Source organism: Mixophyes fleayi, chromosome 4 (assembly GCF_038048845.1).
Source record: "Mixophyes fleayi isolate aMixFle1 chromosome 4, aMixFle1.hap1, whole genome shotgun sequence".
Taxonomy (NCBI): Eukaryota; Metazoa; Chordata; class Amphibia; order Anura; family Limnodynastidae; genus Mixophyes; species Mixophyes fleayi.
The window spans coordinates 47,416,993-47,435,732 of record NC_134405.1 but is presented as its reverse complement, the minus strand read 5'-3'; the positions used below and the strand labels follow the sequence as shown (position 1 = coordinate 47,435,732).

At 43.1% G+C, this 18,740-nt stretch overlaps 1 protein-coding gene across 1 annotated transcript in view; it reads left to right on the top strand.

Annotated features, from left to right (window-relative positions):
• The window catches only part of GMIP (GEM interacting protein), an 89,483-nt gene extending 72,138 nt beyond the window's left edge, over positions 1–17,345 (top strand). Inside the window, 14 exon segments of the mRNA XM_075206876.1 lie at positions 4,621–4,730; positions 6,952–7,004; positions 7,006–7,054; positions 7,239–7,334; positions 7,438–7,506; positions 7,509–7,597; positions 7,714–7,776; positions 7,779–7,904; positions 8,168–8,221; positions 8,223–8,306; positions 10,051–10,226; positions 10,723–10,984; positions 14,421–14,460; positions 15,651–17,345. Of these exon segments, the coding sequence (XP_075062977.1) occupies positions 4,621–4,730; positions 6,952–7,004; positions 7,006–7,054; positions 7,239–7,334; positions 7,438–7,506; positions 7,509–7,597; positions 7,714–7,776; positions 7,779–7,904; positions 8,168–8,221; positions 8,223–8,306; positions 10,051–10,226; positions 10,723–10,984; positions 14,421–14,460; positions 15,651–15,808 (1,429 nt within the window). The 3' untranslated portion in view covers positions 15,809–17,345.
• The last annotated feature ends 1,395 nt before the right edge of the window (positions 17,346–18,740 follow it).

Below are 18,740 nucleotides of genomic sequence, written 5' to 3'. Positions count from 1 at the left end.
AAACCTTACAGCGCAATAATGAGCAATACATAGTGTTAAACATTATTGGATACACTGTAGTGTTCCCAGTTCAAGAAAGGATGGTTAAAAACATATTCCACACGAGAAAATATATGAACTTACCTGATTATGGCATCCTGTGTTCTGTTCTCCTACTGGGCACCCTGGGCGAGGAGGGATCAGCAGCTGTCAGCTCACACAGGCAGTGGGGAGCAGGAATAGAGGGCAGTGGTCGAAGCAGAAATTTAGGAGTGGGGGTATAGAAAATATAAGTGAATGGAGTATGAAGGCTTGATTTTTTATTTTTTTTTAACACTTGTCCCCTCTGTGCATTTCCATTCTTCATTACTACTTGTGTTTTATGATGGCTGCATCCCTGACATTCCCATTCTTAAGATGTCTCTCCCTTTACACTTTCTTTTACCTATGCCCCTGCACCATCTTCTCCTTAACCCCCTGCACCACCTTCTCCGCTGTCTCTCACACATCTTCCTGTACCACCTACTCCCCTGGCTCTCTCACACGTCTTCCTGCAACCTCTACCCCCGGCTCTCTCACTCCTCTTCCTGCACTCCCTACCACCCTGGCTCTCTCACCACCTCTCCCAGAACCCCCTTCCCCTTTGGCTCTCTCACCCCCTCTCCCAGCACCCCCTTCCCCTTTGGCTCTCTCACCCCCTCTCCCAGCACCCCCTTCCCCTTTGGCTCTCTCACCCCCTCTCCCAGAACCCCCTTCCCCTTTGGCTCTCTCACCCCCTCTCCCAGCACCCCCTGGCTCTCTCACCCCCTCTCCCAGAACCCCCTTCCCCTTTGGCTCTCTCACCCCCTTTCCCAGCACCCCTTCCCCTTTGGCTCTCTCACCCCCTCTCCCAGCACCCCCTGGCTCTCACCCCCTCTCCCAGCACCCCCTGGCTCTCACCCCCTCTCCCAGCACCCCCTGGCTCTCACCCCCTCTCCCAGCACCCCCTGGCTCTCTCACCCCTTCTCCTAGCACCCCCTGGCTCTCTCACCCCTCTCACAGCACCTCTTCCCCTTTGGCTCTCTCACCCCCTTTCCCAGCACCCCCTTCGGCTCTCTCACCCCCTTTCCCAGCACCCCCTTTGGCTCTCTCACCCCCTCTCCCAGCACCCCCTGGCTCTCACCCCCTATCCCAGCACCCCCTTCAGCTCTCTCACCCCCTCTCCCAGCACCCCCTTCAGCTCTCTCTCCCCCTTTCCCAGAACCCCCTTCAGCTCTCTCTCCCCCTTTCCCAGCACCCCCTTCGGCTTTCACCTCCTTTCCCAGCACCCCTTTTGGCTCTCTCACCCCCTCTCCCAGCATGCCCTGGCTCTCTCACCCCCTCTCCTAGCACTCCCTTCGGCTCTCTCACCCCCTCTCCCAGCACCCCTTCGGCTCTCTCACCCCCTCTCCCAGCACCCCCTTCGGCTCTCTCACCCCCTCTCCCAGCACCCCCTGGCTCTCACCCCCTCTCCCAGCACCCCTTGGCTCTTACCCCCTCTCCCAGCACCCCCTGGCTCTCTCACCCCTTCTCCTAGCACCCCCTGGCTCTCTCACCCCTTCTCCTAGCACCCCCTGGCTCTCTCACCCCTCTCACAGCACCTCTTCCCCTTTGGCTCTCTCACCCCCTTTTCCAGCACCCCCTTCGGCTCTCTCACCCCCTTTCCCAGCACCCCCTTTGGCTCTCTCACCCCCTCTCCCAGCACCTCCTGGCTCTCACCCCCCTCTCCCAGCACCCCCTTCAGCTCTCTCACCCCCTCTCCCAGCACCCCTTCAGCTCTCTCTCCCCCTTTCCCAGAACCCCCTTCAGCTCTCTCTCCCCCTTTCCCAGCACCCCCTTCGGCTTTCACCTCCTTTCCCAGCACCCCCTTCGGCTCTCTCACCCCCTCTCCCAGCATGCCCTGGCTCTCACCCCCTCTCCCAGCACCCCCTTCGGCTCTCTCACCCCCTCTCCCAGCACCCCCTTCGGCTCTCTCACCCCCTCTCCCAGCACCCCCTGGATCTCACCCCCTTTCCCAGCACCCCCGGCTCTCACCCCCGTGACCCCCCCCCCAGAAAATCGCGGACCCCCCCCGAAAATCGCGGCACCCCCGCGACCACCCCTAGAATCGCGGGCACCCCCCCCCCCGAAAATCGCGGCACCCCCGCGACCCCCCCTCCCCCCCGAAAATCGCGGCACCCCCGCGACCCCCTCCCCCCCTGAAAATCGCGGCACCCCCCCTCTTCAGTAAAAGAAAAAACAAATTAAAAAAAAAAGTAAACTCACCAGTGTAACTGGCTGCACAGCATAACGGGGGAGGGAGCTGGGGAGCGCGCAGCAGAGGTGGCTGGTTGGTTCCTGGAACCAGCCACCAAGAAGACAGGGGGAGTCGGGCCGGCCCATATAGCCATCGGCCCTTCTGGCATTTGCCAGAAGTGCCAGATGGCCAGTCCGGCCCTGCCTGCATCCCAACTTCATCTCCCATAGTGCTCCAGGGCTAGCTTGTAATGCCCCCACCCTAAGCTCCAATCGGCAGTCGCGCTATGCAAAAGCTGGCTGACAGCAGTAACCTCTGCCCTTTCATCATAGTTGCCTACAAACTTTTGAGAGCTCTCCCAGACTCCCGGGAGAGCAGGGCAACCTCCCGAATCCTGCCCACTTTCTTGGTGAAGTGGATGGGGGCGGGGTTAATAGTGTCATCCTGGCCACGCCCCTGCTATAATATGCGGGAAATGGTATTGTATTGCAGGGGGTGGAGCATAATGATCCAATAACGTGGCCACACCCCCAAGACATGGCCAACTTTGAAGATCTCCCAGGGGGTTGTTCTCCAAAATTGGCAGTATGTCTTTCCTGCACTGTATTAGCGCTATAGCGACTGACACACATAGCCCAATGTTTATAAAAACAGTCAAACTGATGAAATTGCATGTAATATCAGCAATATGGCACAAATTCGGTTAACATTTTTAAAAATAATGCATTCTGCTATACAAATGTTATGCAAAACATGCAGCAAAAAAAACATGGTCTGCATGATTTCTGGATTAGTTTTAGAAATATTACTCGGTGAGTTGAATAAAGACAGGAGGGGGAGAATACTCTTTCCTGTTCGTACTCCACTCACGCTGTTATTTGCAGCAATGCTCAAACAGTGATTGCAGGATGAAGCGAAGGTGATTCGTGTCTTCCTCCTACAATCCATTATTACAGAACACAGCTGGTGATTGGTACTGGGGAGTGAGTGTCACTGCTGGGCCTGAGATGAGTTCACCTACACCATGGTTAGGTACTGCATCCAATGGGAGCACCCGCTTGAATTGGAGCTTTCGTAGTTTATAAAATCCATTCTATGTTCCTATAGGGTGACTAGTGCAGTAATAGTGTCTATGTCCTATAAATCGGGTTTATCTAGATGCACCAGGATTCTTAATCATAGTAAAATAAACTAAAATGGAAACATCCAAAACTATTCTTGTAAATCTGGGGCACATGGAAATTTATTGTTGGCAGTATAATCCAATTATATTTCTTAATATGGTGGGTAACTGAATATATTTAAACTTTACTATTTATTTTATAAGAAAAAACCTAGTTTATACTATGTTCATTTGTTTATTATGATGTTTCTACTCTTGTGTCAGCGAGAAAAGTGTTTGAAACTCTATAACGGCTATAGCAACAATGCAGGCCTCAAGGAGGTTATAATGAGGTACAATCGGGCATTCTAAACCAGGGACTGCAGTAACAAAACCATAAATAGCAAAGCTCTAACTTTAGATCATTTTGCACAGGAAACATTGTCTATCTTGTGCATACATAGATGTGCACCCACATTCGGAACTTCCCTTGAAAAATCAATCTGCTTCTGCTTTTGCAGGATTGCGGATTCCACCGAAAATGCGCATGGTGGAAATGTGAAAATGTGAATGTAAAGTCAATAAACCATCCTCTTCATTAATGTCAATTTTATTTTCTTCCCAAAAATATTGCTTGGGTTAATCTTTCAGCGCTAAGGGTGAATGGGGCTCGTCCTACAAATGTTGTGCCACACCAGTATTTCCTTTATGGGGGGGGAGGGGAAGAGGAAATTGATGATGTCATTGCATCGGGATGATGTTACTGGTCATGCCAGCTAATCAGCCACTATATTCTACACCATACTTACCTACTTTTGTGACCAGCTGTCCAGGAGGGGGTCCGTCGAGGGGCGTGGCCACACAGGATGCACCACTAGGCCCCGCCTCCCTTGTCAATCTTAGTAAATCCTGGCCAATCGTAGCAGGAGGCGGGGCCACAATGCTGCGGTTAGCCCCGCCCCCACCATCTACAACAACGGGGAGATGCTGATTTCGGGATTTTTGTCTGCTCTCTCGGGAGTCCGGGAGAACTCCCAAAAATTCGGGAGTCTCCCGGACATTCCGGGAGAGTAGGCAACTATGTTCTACACCTCCAGACAAGAACACCCTGCACTACAGAAAGTTTTAAGAAGTCCAAAGATGGGGGTTTATAATATCAGACCCCCACATCACTTGTTCCTAGTGAATTAGTAGACTGTATTCTCATGAATATTATACCCACAACATTGCACACTTTAGCTATAGCACGAAAGACTGATGTTTCTCTGACAATGTTTCTCTGCAGGTCCCCACCTGGTGGCAAAAGAAAAAATGCAGTGCAACTGGTCAGAGTGTCGTCTTCCTTATCCGACCTGAATGTGAAAATTGATGAGACTGTATCAAGGATCTATCCAGGTATTTGTTTATTGTTCTTTTATTTAATTTTCCATATTAACAGCACATGTTTAAAACATATTAAAGCATACATGCTTATTCATACATACATACTTATGCACTCATATATACTCATATTCAATTGCACATTCATACATATAAAGGTTTTCATACTCAAACTCAAACATACATACATGTTTACAGATACTATCAAACATATATGTAACAGAAGTGGGAACCTGCGCTTCCTAATGAAGAAATGTATGCAGCCAAGGGGAAAAAAAGGTTTTGGAGAAAAAGGGTCCCAATCTCCTGGGGTCTAAGTATAACTTGGTATTCCCCGATGCAATTGAGGGATCGTGGTCCCCTTCGTGTGAAGTAAGCACAAGCTCGCTGCCTAGGTGTAATCCTCGACTCACACCTATCCTTTGTGCCCCACATTAACTCTATATCTAAATCATGTTATATACATCTAAAAAACATTTCCAGAATTCGCACATATCTCACACAAGACACTGCAAAAACCTTAATTCATGCACTTATCATCTTGCGCATTGACTGTTGCAATTCCCTCCTTACTGGTCTTCCCAAAACAGACTCCTACAATCTATCCTGCACGCAGCGGTAAAATTGATTTTCCTTGTAAATCGTTATTCCTCTGCTGAATCACTCTGTATGTCTCTACATTAGTTGCCTGTTTTCTACAGAATCCAATATAAAATACTTTAACTAACTTACAAGGCCATCAACAAAGCTGCACCAACATACATCTCCTCTCTTGTCTCAAAATATCTCCCAACTCGGCAACTCCGTTCTGCACAAGATCTGCGTCTCTCCTCCACCCTCATTACATCTTCCCATTCCCGGTTCCAGGACTTTTTTCAGGCTGCACCCACTCTATGGAATTCTCTCCCCTCGCACAATTAGACTCTCCTCTGGTCTACAAACTTTCAAGTGTTCTCTGAAAACCCACCTCTTCAGACAAGCTTATAATATTCCTCAACCACCCTCTTAACCTCACTACCTTACCGTATTACCATCCGTTACACAATTTCACACAAGACAACTACCCCATGACCAACATTGTTGTGTGACAGGATCATTTAGCTCATGATTCACTTTTACCTTTGCAGTCTGGCTGCACCGAAATGCAAAATGTAGACCTAACCTCATGTATAAAACTCCCATTGTCCCATAGATTGTAGTTGCGAGTAGGGCCCTCTTACCCAGTTTGTTATTAGTTTATTATGTTTGTCCCAATTGTAAAGCGCTACAGAATATGTTGGCACTATATAAATAAATGATGATGATGATGATTTTAAGGGAGTTTGTAAAAAGTAACACGCTCAAATATATACATATATATCACAGAAAGAAGAGTGATCGCTCATTAATCAACAATTGCCGAGATACACTATCAAAAATAGCAAAAGCCCATAAGTTATATATATATATATATATATATATATATATATATATATATATATACATACATACAGGGGAGAGCTGGAAAATTTTAGCCCGGGACCAAATCTCGACTTGGCAACCTGATGGGAACATGTTAAAGAAAATAAAAGGCAGGTTGCCGAGTCACCCATACCAAGGTAACCCACTATGGGACTGGCCCAGGAGGCGAAGCCCCCCAGCCTGCCCATGTATACATACATATACAAATTATATACACAGTCATGGATATCAAATTCTATATACTCCTATGTCTTTTACACATATACAATCAAATATACTCATACATATACATTCATATATATCTAAGTATAGACTCATACACAAATCGAAAGTACATACACATTCATACATATACAATCATATTACTCAAATAAGCATACATATCATACATACACAATCATACATACTTACACACTGCTGCACTATCACTATCTGCTAGAATATAGCACATACAATTTCAAACATTCCAAACAGATTTGTAAAGGTAAAAATCCGCATTTTGTCAGATAACTTTTGTAGTTTTTTTGTGACTTAGCAATATGGGTATTAAATGATTTTCATGTTGGTGAAAATTACTCTATAAAAGTGACCTGGTCCTAGGAATAATTAGGTTAGCTTTATACATTTGAGTTTACATTGAATGTGATCAGCATGGCTCATCCTCATCCTCTGTATATCACCATAGGCTCGTGTGGCAGAACCTGTGAAGTTGATGTAATAGGTTTACCGATAGACTGGTGGTATCCTATAGCTCACTATGTGTCTTTTCTTTTAGGTGAAAGAAGCTCTTGGGGCAACAGGATTCTGCCTGGCGACTCTGAGAGTGTAGGGGGGCAGCAGTGAGCCCAGATCACTAGAATCTCCCATGGATAGTCCAGGTGAATATAAAAGCCACAGAATAGTATCAGGGCTGAGGCTATGTGTGACTCCAATGTGGATTTCTCAAAAGTCATGTCCTGGCCATGATTCAGCTACAGTCATATATAATGTAATTTGTGTGATCCTGTACGTGTGACAGACACCATTCCTTATTCTCACTATATTATTTTCACTTCCATTTAGTTCACTTTGTTAGAAAAGTTGCAAAAGCCTCTTCTACAGGGACCATGTCCTCCGATGACCTTGATGAGAGAGATTCCTACCATACAGAGGATGTTGGTGAGTAGTTTTACATTCAGAACCATGCACACACACACACACACACACACACACGCACACATGCATATCTTACCTCTCTTATTTCTACGTATGTATTGTGTAGACTCTATGGATGCCTCCTCTGAGAACGGCCTGCAGTTGCCTATCTCGGATAGGCTGGTCATGTCACCTGCTTCCAAACCCACCGCCTTCGACGGACAAGAGTTCCAAGCAAATGCAGGGAATGTGAGGGCTTCCTGGTCTCTGGTGTGGAGTGTGAGGAGGTGAGAGAACAACAGGTCCACATTTCCTCTTCTGACGGCCTTGTGTCATCATATAGGACTAAGACATCTCTAATAGCTTCATAGTACATTCTTGATTTTTTGTGTTTTCATCTAAGTGCTACTTGACTTGTCACAAGAAATGCCTGGAGAGTTTGCTGATCAAATGTGGTCATCAAAAAACTACCCCCCAAAGTGGCCCCTGTTTGGTGTGGATTTTTGTCAGTTTCCAAGACACTTCCCTGAAGAAGTGCCCTTCATCATCAGCAAATGTACAACTGAGATCGAGTTACGGTCATTGGGACAACAGGTATAACCATTTACTGGATCATACCAGAACCTTCCAATGAACTGGTCTCTACTTCATTTAAAATTCTGTTTCCCTTCATACATTGTTGCTGCTATTTGTTTCTCATTCCCTTTTTCATAATCAAAGTTGTATTTTGTTATCTTTTTTCTTTTTCCTATTCCCTGTACATCTCTTCACTTGTTTCTTTCTTTCAGTTCATCTTTATATCCTTCCCTTTACTTCTCACCGATTTTTTAATGAAATCTACTATTTCCATCTGTCAGGGACTGTATCGTATCAGTGGGGCCAAAGCTCGTGTGGACAAACTTCTGCAGGCGTTTTGAGAACGGGCGAGAACTCGTGGATCTGTCGTGCCATTCACCACATGACATCACCAGTACCCTCAAAAAATTCCTAAAAGAGGTACGATATGCTACAATTTTCCATAAATAATACTGAAGGACGGCAGCATAGCCAGGGCCAGCTCTGAACATAGGCAGTTGCCTAGGGCGCCAATGGTTAGGGGAGCTCCTAATAAACGGAATGACATAATGTCGCTTATCCAGTGGTGCCTCCCACATGGAGCACTGGCCCGCTTACATGAAGGAGATGCACCAGCAGCTTCTTACGTGTGAAGCTGTTGCTCTTCCAGGTCTTTGTTATGCTGGTGGCACTTGGCTAGGTTGTCACTACCAAGCATCGCACTCCCCATCTGGGGAGCCGAAGATGCCAGTTCTAGCTGCAAAGGTGCGAAGCAGCGGGTGGGGGGGGGGGGGGGGGGCTCTGCTTCCTATTACGGGCACTTCCGAGTGTGGTGGGGTTAGGGGTGGGGGGGGGGGGGGTGTTTTGCCCAAGTGGCCACTGGTGCTTGCACTGGTCCTGAGCATATCCTTTACCCTACATTACAGAACCTACAAAAAGTGCAAGATATTGGCTTCATGAGATTACAATATTTTCTGTGTCCTAAGTTAGGCATAGAATCACTACAGTGATTTACAAGCCAGAAAAACTGCATTTGTACTGTGAATATTTTTATTCCATAATTACACCTATTCTTACTCTCAGACTATGCATTGGTGCTCTCCCCCATTCTGCTTAATTGCCAGCGCTATAACATTATGAGGATTTGAGAATAAATAATCGTTACTATTGGTTCCAGTGGTCTGGGATCAACATAGAACCATCAAACAGACTATCAGAGCAGTCTGCAGAGTTCAGGGGAGATGGTCCGTACAGCCTCCTGTGCATCTAGTGTTTCTGTGGGTGAATGCAACTCTCCTCGGGGTATAGTAGAGGTGTGAGAGAGTAAGGAGAACAACTTTGTGTTTAGTGTAGTGTGTAACATTGTGTCTGGGGAATTGTGATGTGTTACAATAGGTCAGCTTTTTAGTCTAGATGATATCCCCCAGAGAACACTTAATCAACACTCAATGGGCCTGATTCGTTAAGGAAAGGAAAGCAAAAAAAAGTAGTAACTTTGCATCTTGGCAAATCCATGTTGCATTGGAGGGGGGAAGGTAAATTTAAAATGTGATTGCAGATTTATAGTTGGGATAGGGCATGTCCTAGATCAACGTTCAATTTCAGTGTAAAAATTAAGCTATATCAAGTATTTGTGTGCTACATGAAAAAGCAGCCAGTTTTCAATTTATGTGCAAAATAATAAACTCATTTGCACCCCTTGCATTAAAACATGGTTTGTCCAGGAGAAAACTTACTTCTTTTATTGTCTTACTTTCCTTTATGAATCAGACCCAATGTGTATAAATTCCTATATTCTTAAAATTTAATTGCACTCTATTATACACAGTATTTATGCAATTCATATCTTTGACAATTAGCATTTAATTCTTAAAGTGTGATACCAGCAAAGTGCTCTGAAAACCTACCTTGGTGCAAAAATGTATCATCTTTATTGAAGCTGTCACAATCTTAAAGCTTACTAATATAAAACACACAACCAGGCATTTCATATCTATCGATGTCAGTAATATATGTGGCTCCAGTGTTATCTCTAGAATATGTGTCTGCATCCAAATGAGCCCTAGAATTGTGCAACAAAGATGAGTTCACACGTTTTGCAACAAGAAGAGTTGCTCGGAGATCACCCTTTATGACCCAGAACAATGACTGCTTGATGTGTTGAAGTTTGGTGTTTTCCTTCCAGCTCCCAGACTCTGTGGTCTCTCATCATCTCTATGAGAAATTTATCGCTTTTGCAAGAGACTTCCCTGAAGACCCTGAAAACCGACAAGACGCCATTCAGCATATGAAGGATATCCTTTGTCAGCTCCCAGCTAGTAACTACAACACGCTGCGCCACTTGACAGGACACCTGTTCAGGTGAGCAAGAGACATCTCTCTATCAGGGGATGGTTCTCTGGTCAATCACTGTACAACAACACTGCCCCCTTGAGGCCTCTTCACATAAGACTGTATTATCAGACCATGCAATGTACAATGACAAATGTCAGATTTATAATGGTGTATTTACTAGTTGTTAATTAACTAATATTAGTCTGCAATAATCATAACTGTATTCTATAAATTGCAGATTCTTGCATATTATAAGGTTATGGCACTTTAAAATGACCAGTCACTCTTGTAGTTCACTACAATTGTATTAACTTAGCACAGGGTTAGCTAGAAGTGCCCGTTATTAATTGTATATAGACATGATCACAGCTGAAACAGCTCCTCAGACTAGGTACACACATTATTATTTTCTATGGATTTTTTTTACTTTCTATGTGCTCATTACTGAAAGACTGTACAAACTGAGATATTTAGGATTCAGGCTGCACATCTAAAAGCCATTCTCTCTTTCCACATTCTCCAGAGTCTCGGAGAGATTTGAGGAGAACAAGATGAGTTCAAACAACTTGGGGATTATCTTTGGGCCGACCCTGATTCGTCCATCTCCTGGACACGACAAGCCCATGACGTACCTGCTGGATTCTGGTTACCAGGCACAAGTTGTAGAATTCCTTATTAACAACTATGAAAAGATCTTTGGGATGGATGAGCTTCCCATGACTGGCCGCCAGGGGGCAGAAGAGGATCCGTCTGAGGCAGAAATGGATGAATCACTAGTGGGTGAAGTAAGTAACAAGTATAAATATACTGGGTTGGATCTTTTGTCTAAACCCAGTGTAGACAGTAATTCAATGACAATGCAGCCTCTTAATTGACTAGTGACATCACCGAGGAACAAAATTCATAATAATTCCCCTCTATTAAAGCAACAAACCCAAAGAGAATATTATTTTTTATCTTTAAATAATAAGTTTAGTATCTTTTTTTAACTTGCATTTGATACAATTTTTCTTAGCTATCCTCCTACAAATCTCTGGTTGGCAAACAATAATGGCTGCCAGACACAGACAGAGTCGTTCTGCCACACAGACACAGTCTCACAGCTCTCAGCATGTCATGTGATGTCAAAGGGGGAGGATTTCACAGTGTAGACTGAACTCAAAGTGACCTTCCAAAAACACTCCGCTCACTAGATCGTGTACCATGTGACTGTGGTTGCAATAGTAGTCCAGAATGATAAATTAATAGCAGCCTGAAGGAAAAAAACAAGGTAAAATGGTTAATACCAAGATCCTTCTTATAGCCTGCCACAGTCATTTATGTAATAAAAAAAAATGCACTTGATTTTTTTCATTGGATTGTTGCTTTAACTCAGTGCCTCAGTGATGATGCTGGTTCCTAATGAAATGGCTTCATCTCCATCATCATCTATTTATATAGCCTCACTAATTCCGCCACGCTGTACAGAGAACTCACTCACATCTGTCCCTGCCCCATTAGAGCTTACAGTCTAAATTCCCTAACACACACACAGACTAGGGTCAATTTTGATAGCAACCAATTAACCTACTAGTATGTTTTTGAAGTGTGGGGAGGAAAACGGAGCACCCAGAGAAAACTCACACAAGCACGGGGGGAACATACAAACTCCACACAAGAGGTCATGGTTGGGAACCAAAGTCAAAATCCCAGTGCTGTGAGACAAAAGTGCTAACCACTAAGCCACCATGATGCCCCAACTTCATAAACAGTTCTTAAACTCATTTTTCAAATAGATGCATCACATCCTGCATGGGACGCCATTTGTTGTGCCTGGGCTGGCTTTATTGTTATTATACAACTGACAGCTGAGGAACACTAAGGGGACACAAACAACGTAGCCAATCGAATTCCCCCCTAAATCCTGCCACTGAGAGTGATTGATGTAGGTTTGTGAATTATCTGCCTCCAACTTTTAATAACTCACCTAGCAATGTTGGGAAATGTAGGAGGGAGGCTGTTGTCTTTTTTGAGTCCCTCTTAATGGGAAATAGGCTGTGTGACAGAATGGACCGACTATGCCACTCCGTCTGTTATGTTGCTGGGGACCGGCCGGGCTTGCCTTTACACCTTCCCATTGGCAGGCTCTTTAGCTAATAAACATCATTTGCTTCAAGTGCAGTTCACACTAGTGTACAGTATGGTACTAGTGATCAGAAGGTCAGATGGAACAATAATACATTACATGGTCAAACAGAGCTCTTTTATACAGATTCTGACACAAATCTTGGCATGGCATAAACCAGACCCTTGATCTGAGATGGCTCCACGAAGACTGAAAAATCACATTCAATAATTTAACATCAGGATATAATCTAATGCTGCATCTAACACAGTTTAACTTTCACACCAACATGATTTCCTCAAATGTGCTGTCTATATTGTTAGGAGGCTTCCTGTCTCACCAACAAGACGTGCACAAAGGTAATGACCCCCTGCTGGGCCTTCAGGCCAAAACAGGTGTTTGTCAATTTACATGAAAAGACTTACTTAGCATTTCCTGCTATCAGCAAAACCACATTCTTCTAACAAAAGGCTATTGCATCAGAATTCAGTACATTTCTAATACACAAATATAACACAGTATCAAATTGGTACATTTGCAATGATATAAATTGGTGCACTGCGCTAATAATTTAAATATATTTATACAATAAGTTATTTATAAGTGATCCAGCCACAGGCTGCATTGTAGGTTTGTCATTGGGACTGTATGTGTTATGTAGCATTTGTAGGCATAACAATGAGCTTATATGTATGTAGACTTCCTCCCTCCAGTCCTACATGGCAAACTTCCCCCATGAAGCAGCTGCCTCCAATGTCTGTAGGTGACAAGTACACTTTCCAAGGTTTAGATGTAATAGCTAGTTAACAAGTTAGTAAGGGTAACTGAAAATTGTTACAGACAATTCATTGTCTATGTGTTCGGTGTTTTCCATTCTCTGCTAGAATGTATCCAACAGTTCATCTCTCCTCATTGTTTGCAGCATTTTCTTGGGAAACTGTCGTTTATTTGACACCATCTGTAATTTTTTATTCACAGTATTGTCAGGAAAATGACACAGCTGGAGGTGGTTCCTCATTTCTGTGACCGTTTAAATAGTTTCACATAGAATCAAATGGAACCAATGAGGGTAGCGGTCTTTATGAATCAAATAATCAGCTTTGGTTCCGCCATGTGCTTTGATTTGTGCAACTTTAAATGCATGTCCACGAAAGTGCAGAGGTTTTTGGAGCAAGATGGCGGTATCTCTGGAGATATAGACATTTGCCAAGGCCAAGGGGAGGAATTGCGCATTGTACAGAGAAGGCGCATTAGTACACCTAGTTTTGTGACTTAGTGTGGAAGCTACTTTCTTTTGGGGGTGGGGGGCATAATTATAGAAATAAAGGGTGTACCTTGTACGGAGGGGCGCACAGCCTTTCCCACTCACATAAAGACTTGAACTTTGCACCAGCTCTGAGCTAGTGCTCTACGACTCTTCGAGTTTTGTTCAATACTTTTAATAAGGAAAGGTGATTTAAATAAAAGGGGTGGTAGTGAAGTGGTTGGAGGTTGTACTTTGACGTGATGTTTACACGTTTACAGAGTGTGTGTCGTCAGATCTTCCCTCAGGCACGCACCTTCATACACACTGGGGGGACTATCCATGCACAGGAGTGTGAAACCAAGGCATTGTGCTGTGCGCATCAAGTGTACTTTTAAATAAGGCTCAAAATGTATCTAACATTTATCATATGCCCGAAAGCTCATTGTTTTACATACACAACACTTGGCGGGGGATTCAGTTCAGTAACGTGTCTCCAAGTAGACACATCGTGACATTATCGGGGCTGAAATCTCCACTGATAAAGGTGCGAGGGGAAAACGAGTGGAGATTCCTTACCGTAATGACCGACAATGTTGGCAACCGGAAATGTCAGCCAATTGTATTTCCTCCTTAGAGCCTAATATTTAAAGGTGGATTTAACTTTTAAGTCAGTAGGCTTAAGCCACACACTGAAAGGAACAAGATACTGTATATACATACATATCCATATTTGCATGTACACATATCTTAAAATAGACAATATACTGCATTCTAATTACTGTTTATATAGTGTAGTTATGTTGTGCTCTGATTTATATATTTACATGCAAACATGATGCTATGTAGCTTATGTGTTTTCTCTGTTCCTTAGGGTCTTGCGGAGGGTCCTGATTCTGGTGCAGATGTATCAGGTAACATTAATTTCTTCCAGACTACCCTGTAATGTAACGTATGTGTGTGTGTATATGTGTGTGTGTATGTGTATATATATATATATATGTATATATATATATATATATATATATATATATATATATATATATATATATATATATATATATATATATAAATAAAAACTGTTTTGGTTTTCTGCTCCATTGCCGGATCTAGGAGCATGTATCTGTTTTTTGTTTTTTTTAAAGGAAAACTGTTCCCTCTTTCCAGCTAGCAGAATAGTGGAGTCCCATGCCAGGATTCCTCATCTCAGGAGAAACTAACCCATCCAGACCTCCCTGTTTCCCCTGGCCGATGTAACATCGGACGACACTTACTGCAGGGTGTTCATTGCAGCTGGTTGGATAGCTGCTAATATTCACTCAGCTGCATTAAGTGTCAATTCCTGTGGGAAATGTATCCAGGGGGGGAGTACTTATGTAAACATACATTTTTATGTGTATATACATTGCATTTTTGTTTTATTATTTTTTCCACCAAGCTTTTGGGATTTTATAGATAAGCTTTCCCCTAAACATTCTTTCTCAGAATTATTTTAATGATTCTTTTAGCTGATGCTGACATATGGCCCAAGCACCAAATTAAAAGGGTCACTGATCATGTTTGGCACACACAAGTGGACACATATCACTTTCACCGTACAGGGCCCGTTGGTACTACACATACAGACTGTCATCTGCTGACCACATTTACCAACATGCCCAGTAATGCTCCGACTAATTTCAATGGGACCAATACCAGCCATTTTGATTGGTTTGAGGCAACTCATGTGGCCATAATAAACCAATGCCTGATACCATCAGTGTATGGCAAGCTTCAATGCTAACTACACACTGTAATATTACCCATCACTTATTAACCAGACAGTTCGGTTGTTTCTTCAGAAGTTTTCCAACAATTGTACAGTTTGTAGCCCCAGAAGTTATGGTTGTAAACAATCAAAATCTGTCCCAATCAGATCTAATCAGTCAGTATGAAAACCAGGTCAGCTACAGCCTTCTTTAGATCACGTGACTTTCCGATTGAATGGATTATTTAGCTTAATGACAATCGCAGCTTAGTTATGTGGCACTTTTCATAAGTGGCCAAGCTGCACCCATATTGCATTGATCAGTTATCCTGGACTAATAACTATCTCTTATTCTAGTTTTAGATAGCAAGGATGGCGACACCGTTTCTCAGGAAGAAGAAGAGACAACGTTTGGAAACTCATACTCCAGAGGTCACTTCAGCCGTCTGCCAGTGAAAGCTGCTCTTGGAGAACAAATCAGGAGACCTGTTACTGAGGCTGGGAATGAGCAGTGAGGACATGGGAGATGACTGTAGGAGAACCACAGGTAGACAAGAGAGTAATGACGGAATGGTGTCAAGAGAAGAAACAGAGGAATAGAATCGGATTACGGGAGGCTATACGTATATGTTTTTCGGAAGTGGTTTAGAATGAGGATATTGGTTATATTGTACCAGAGTATCAAGAATTAACCATGACTGGTGCCAGCAAGGCCAGGAGAGGACGTGGAAGTGTTCCATGCCAAAGCTTTCATCATTCTTCATATAGGGGACCAGCTGTAGACATTCCCAAAAAGATGTAGACTTACTTTTTCATGGATTTATTTATCACGTATGCATCTGTAAGTGTGGAATGAAGTTATCCCAAAGATGAGACCTGTCAAGATCAGCCCAAGTGTGTAAACCTAACAAACACAGTTCTAGACGAAAAACATGCCTCATAATGTTTTAGAAGAATGAAAGGAAACGATAGCCAGTGTGGTTGTACATTCAGAGATGGGAAGATACCTAGAGAGGACCAGAAAAGGAAAGCAGTGGGTAGGAAGGAGGACACTGAAGACACTATGGGGGAGACCAAGATTTATAGGGATATTCATAAAGAATATTTACCAAAGAGAAAACTTAGACAACCAGAAATATATATTAGAAGTTGGATGATGCCAGAACTATATGGCTCCATGTGTCCATATTTACTGGTTTTTGCCACTGGAAACTTTGGAATTACTATTTTATGCTTAGTTTATGTGAATTAGTAGTATTGTGTTTCTAAAACTGTTTTATAGTATTTGCCACGGAAATCATTAACTGGCTCTTATGGACAGACCAAACATTATGTAACAGACTTTTCTGTTTCAAATATATGAAACCCCTTTCCAAAAATCAGGATTTTCCGGTGTCAAAGTTAAATTGTTGCGGCGGTTATCTCTAGAGTCCAGAGGTAATGAGTAATAACAAGATAACAACTAATGGCTAATGCACAGCCTTTCCAAGGAACTCCTAAGACTTTATTTATGTGTATACCTACCAATAGTTTACCCAGAAGCAGCTAAGCAATTACATTTTTTCCTTGCAACTTGCTGCAAAACAATACTAGTGACCATTTAAAATGTTGGAAAAAATGTGCAGTGCCCTGCACCTCTGTTTGTGCTCTTGTACCTGGTTCTGTGATGTGTGTGTGTGTGTGTGTCACACGTAGCGGTGTGCACACAACATGCTCGATGAGATTTCAGGAATGTAGAGTTAAAGAGGGTGTGCATCTGTCATCTATCTGGTCATTTAATTACTTTTATTTGCCGTACACATATTTGAACGCTGGTATCTGCCTAATGCCTGTACCAGCTGCCACTCTGAAAAGGTGTACAGGCATTAGGCAGATACAGGCGTACCACCTGCCACTCTGAAAAGGTGTACAGGCGTTGGGCAGATACAGGTGTACCACCTGCCACTCTGAAAAGGCGCAATGCCACAATAGGAATGTCTCAAGTCCACTCCCCCTTCGCTCGTTTAAATGTGTCTCACAATTACACAATTTTTCAAACCCGACAACATCAACCTGTCTTCTCTGAGCACCAGTAAAGCCACTATCTTTCCATGCAGAAATAATGGAAATTACTTTACATATGTGAAAAGGAAGCTTATGTGTTGAGCATATTTTGCATGTTGGATTCTTCGCCCATAACAACAAATGGGACTGGACACCACATTAATGGATGGTGACAAAAAAGTAATTGAAAATATATAGTTATATTCAAACCCCTATTGTGCGCACACAACAAATGTGTATAAACCACAGAAACGTAATTGCACTCATGTAAGTGACTGGACTTGTGTTTCTACATACAGCATATGGTACTAATTTGTGCTCTGGTTTTTCTCCCTTCCCAAAGAGTACTAAATGTTTTTTTGAATATAAGATTGATTGCGAAAAATGCGTCTCAGTCTTTCTTAAACTACATCCGTTTCCATCAGCAGTATATCCAGCCTTTAATACACAAATGTTGTTTCTATATGTATAAACTCCTGTAAATAATATCTGTATAAACAGTGAGTTTTGATATCATCACTTCAGTGGTCATTAGGAAAAGTTATGTACTATAAGGAATTATGCACAGGGTTACTGTGGGTAAGTTATTACTGATATTAGACGTCTCAGCGGAGATGCGTGACCTGTATTGGAGCACTCTGTATGGCCACGGACTCCACTGTGGCTTATAATATCATATTATTTCCAGTAGGGGGCACATTATGCTATATCTTAACATCATAGTGTTAGATGTCATTGGGAAGAATATCCCAAACACAGTACTATGGTTAGAAAGCCGATCTGGAATCACAAATTTGTGCTTTTATACAATACATTGTGGTATTGTATTTCCCCAATGTAACCAGCTTGAGTTGTCCTCTATTTTGTATGATCTAATTTGTAAAGAAACAAGTGAGTACATATGTAGTGTAATATAAATAAATCTATAAATACAACATGGAAACAAGTTATTGTGAAAATTAATTTCAGTTCACCTACCCTGGGACATTCATTGTTACCTTATATACAGGACTGCTCGCCACTGTCATTGAAGAGGGCTTTCAGCCCTGCAGGTAACAACATCTTCCATCGCATTCACTTTGCATTCACCTACAGTAGGTATGTGTGTGAAAGCATCACTTGATTGGATAGTTCCAATTGTCCCAATGAGGTGAGACATTCACTGCAAACCTATCATAGCACCAAGTTTGAATTCTGCGGTTACGATTCGCTACTGGTACAGAAGAGACCGTTCTAGCCTTAATCTAATCCTGGGGCTCCATGAAAAGCTGCATTTCCAAATCCATTCATGACAACTAACAGCATCAAAAGGAGAAGACAACTACACTCTTTATCAATGCAGTTATCTGTTTACAGGACTAGAATATGTACAGAGAAACCAACCCATACTATACTGACGCGTTT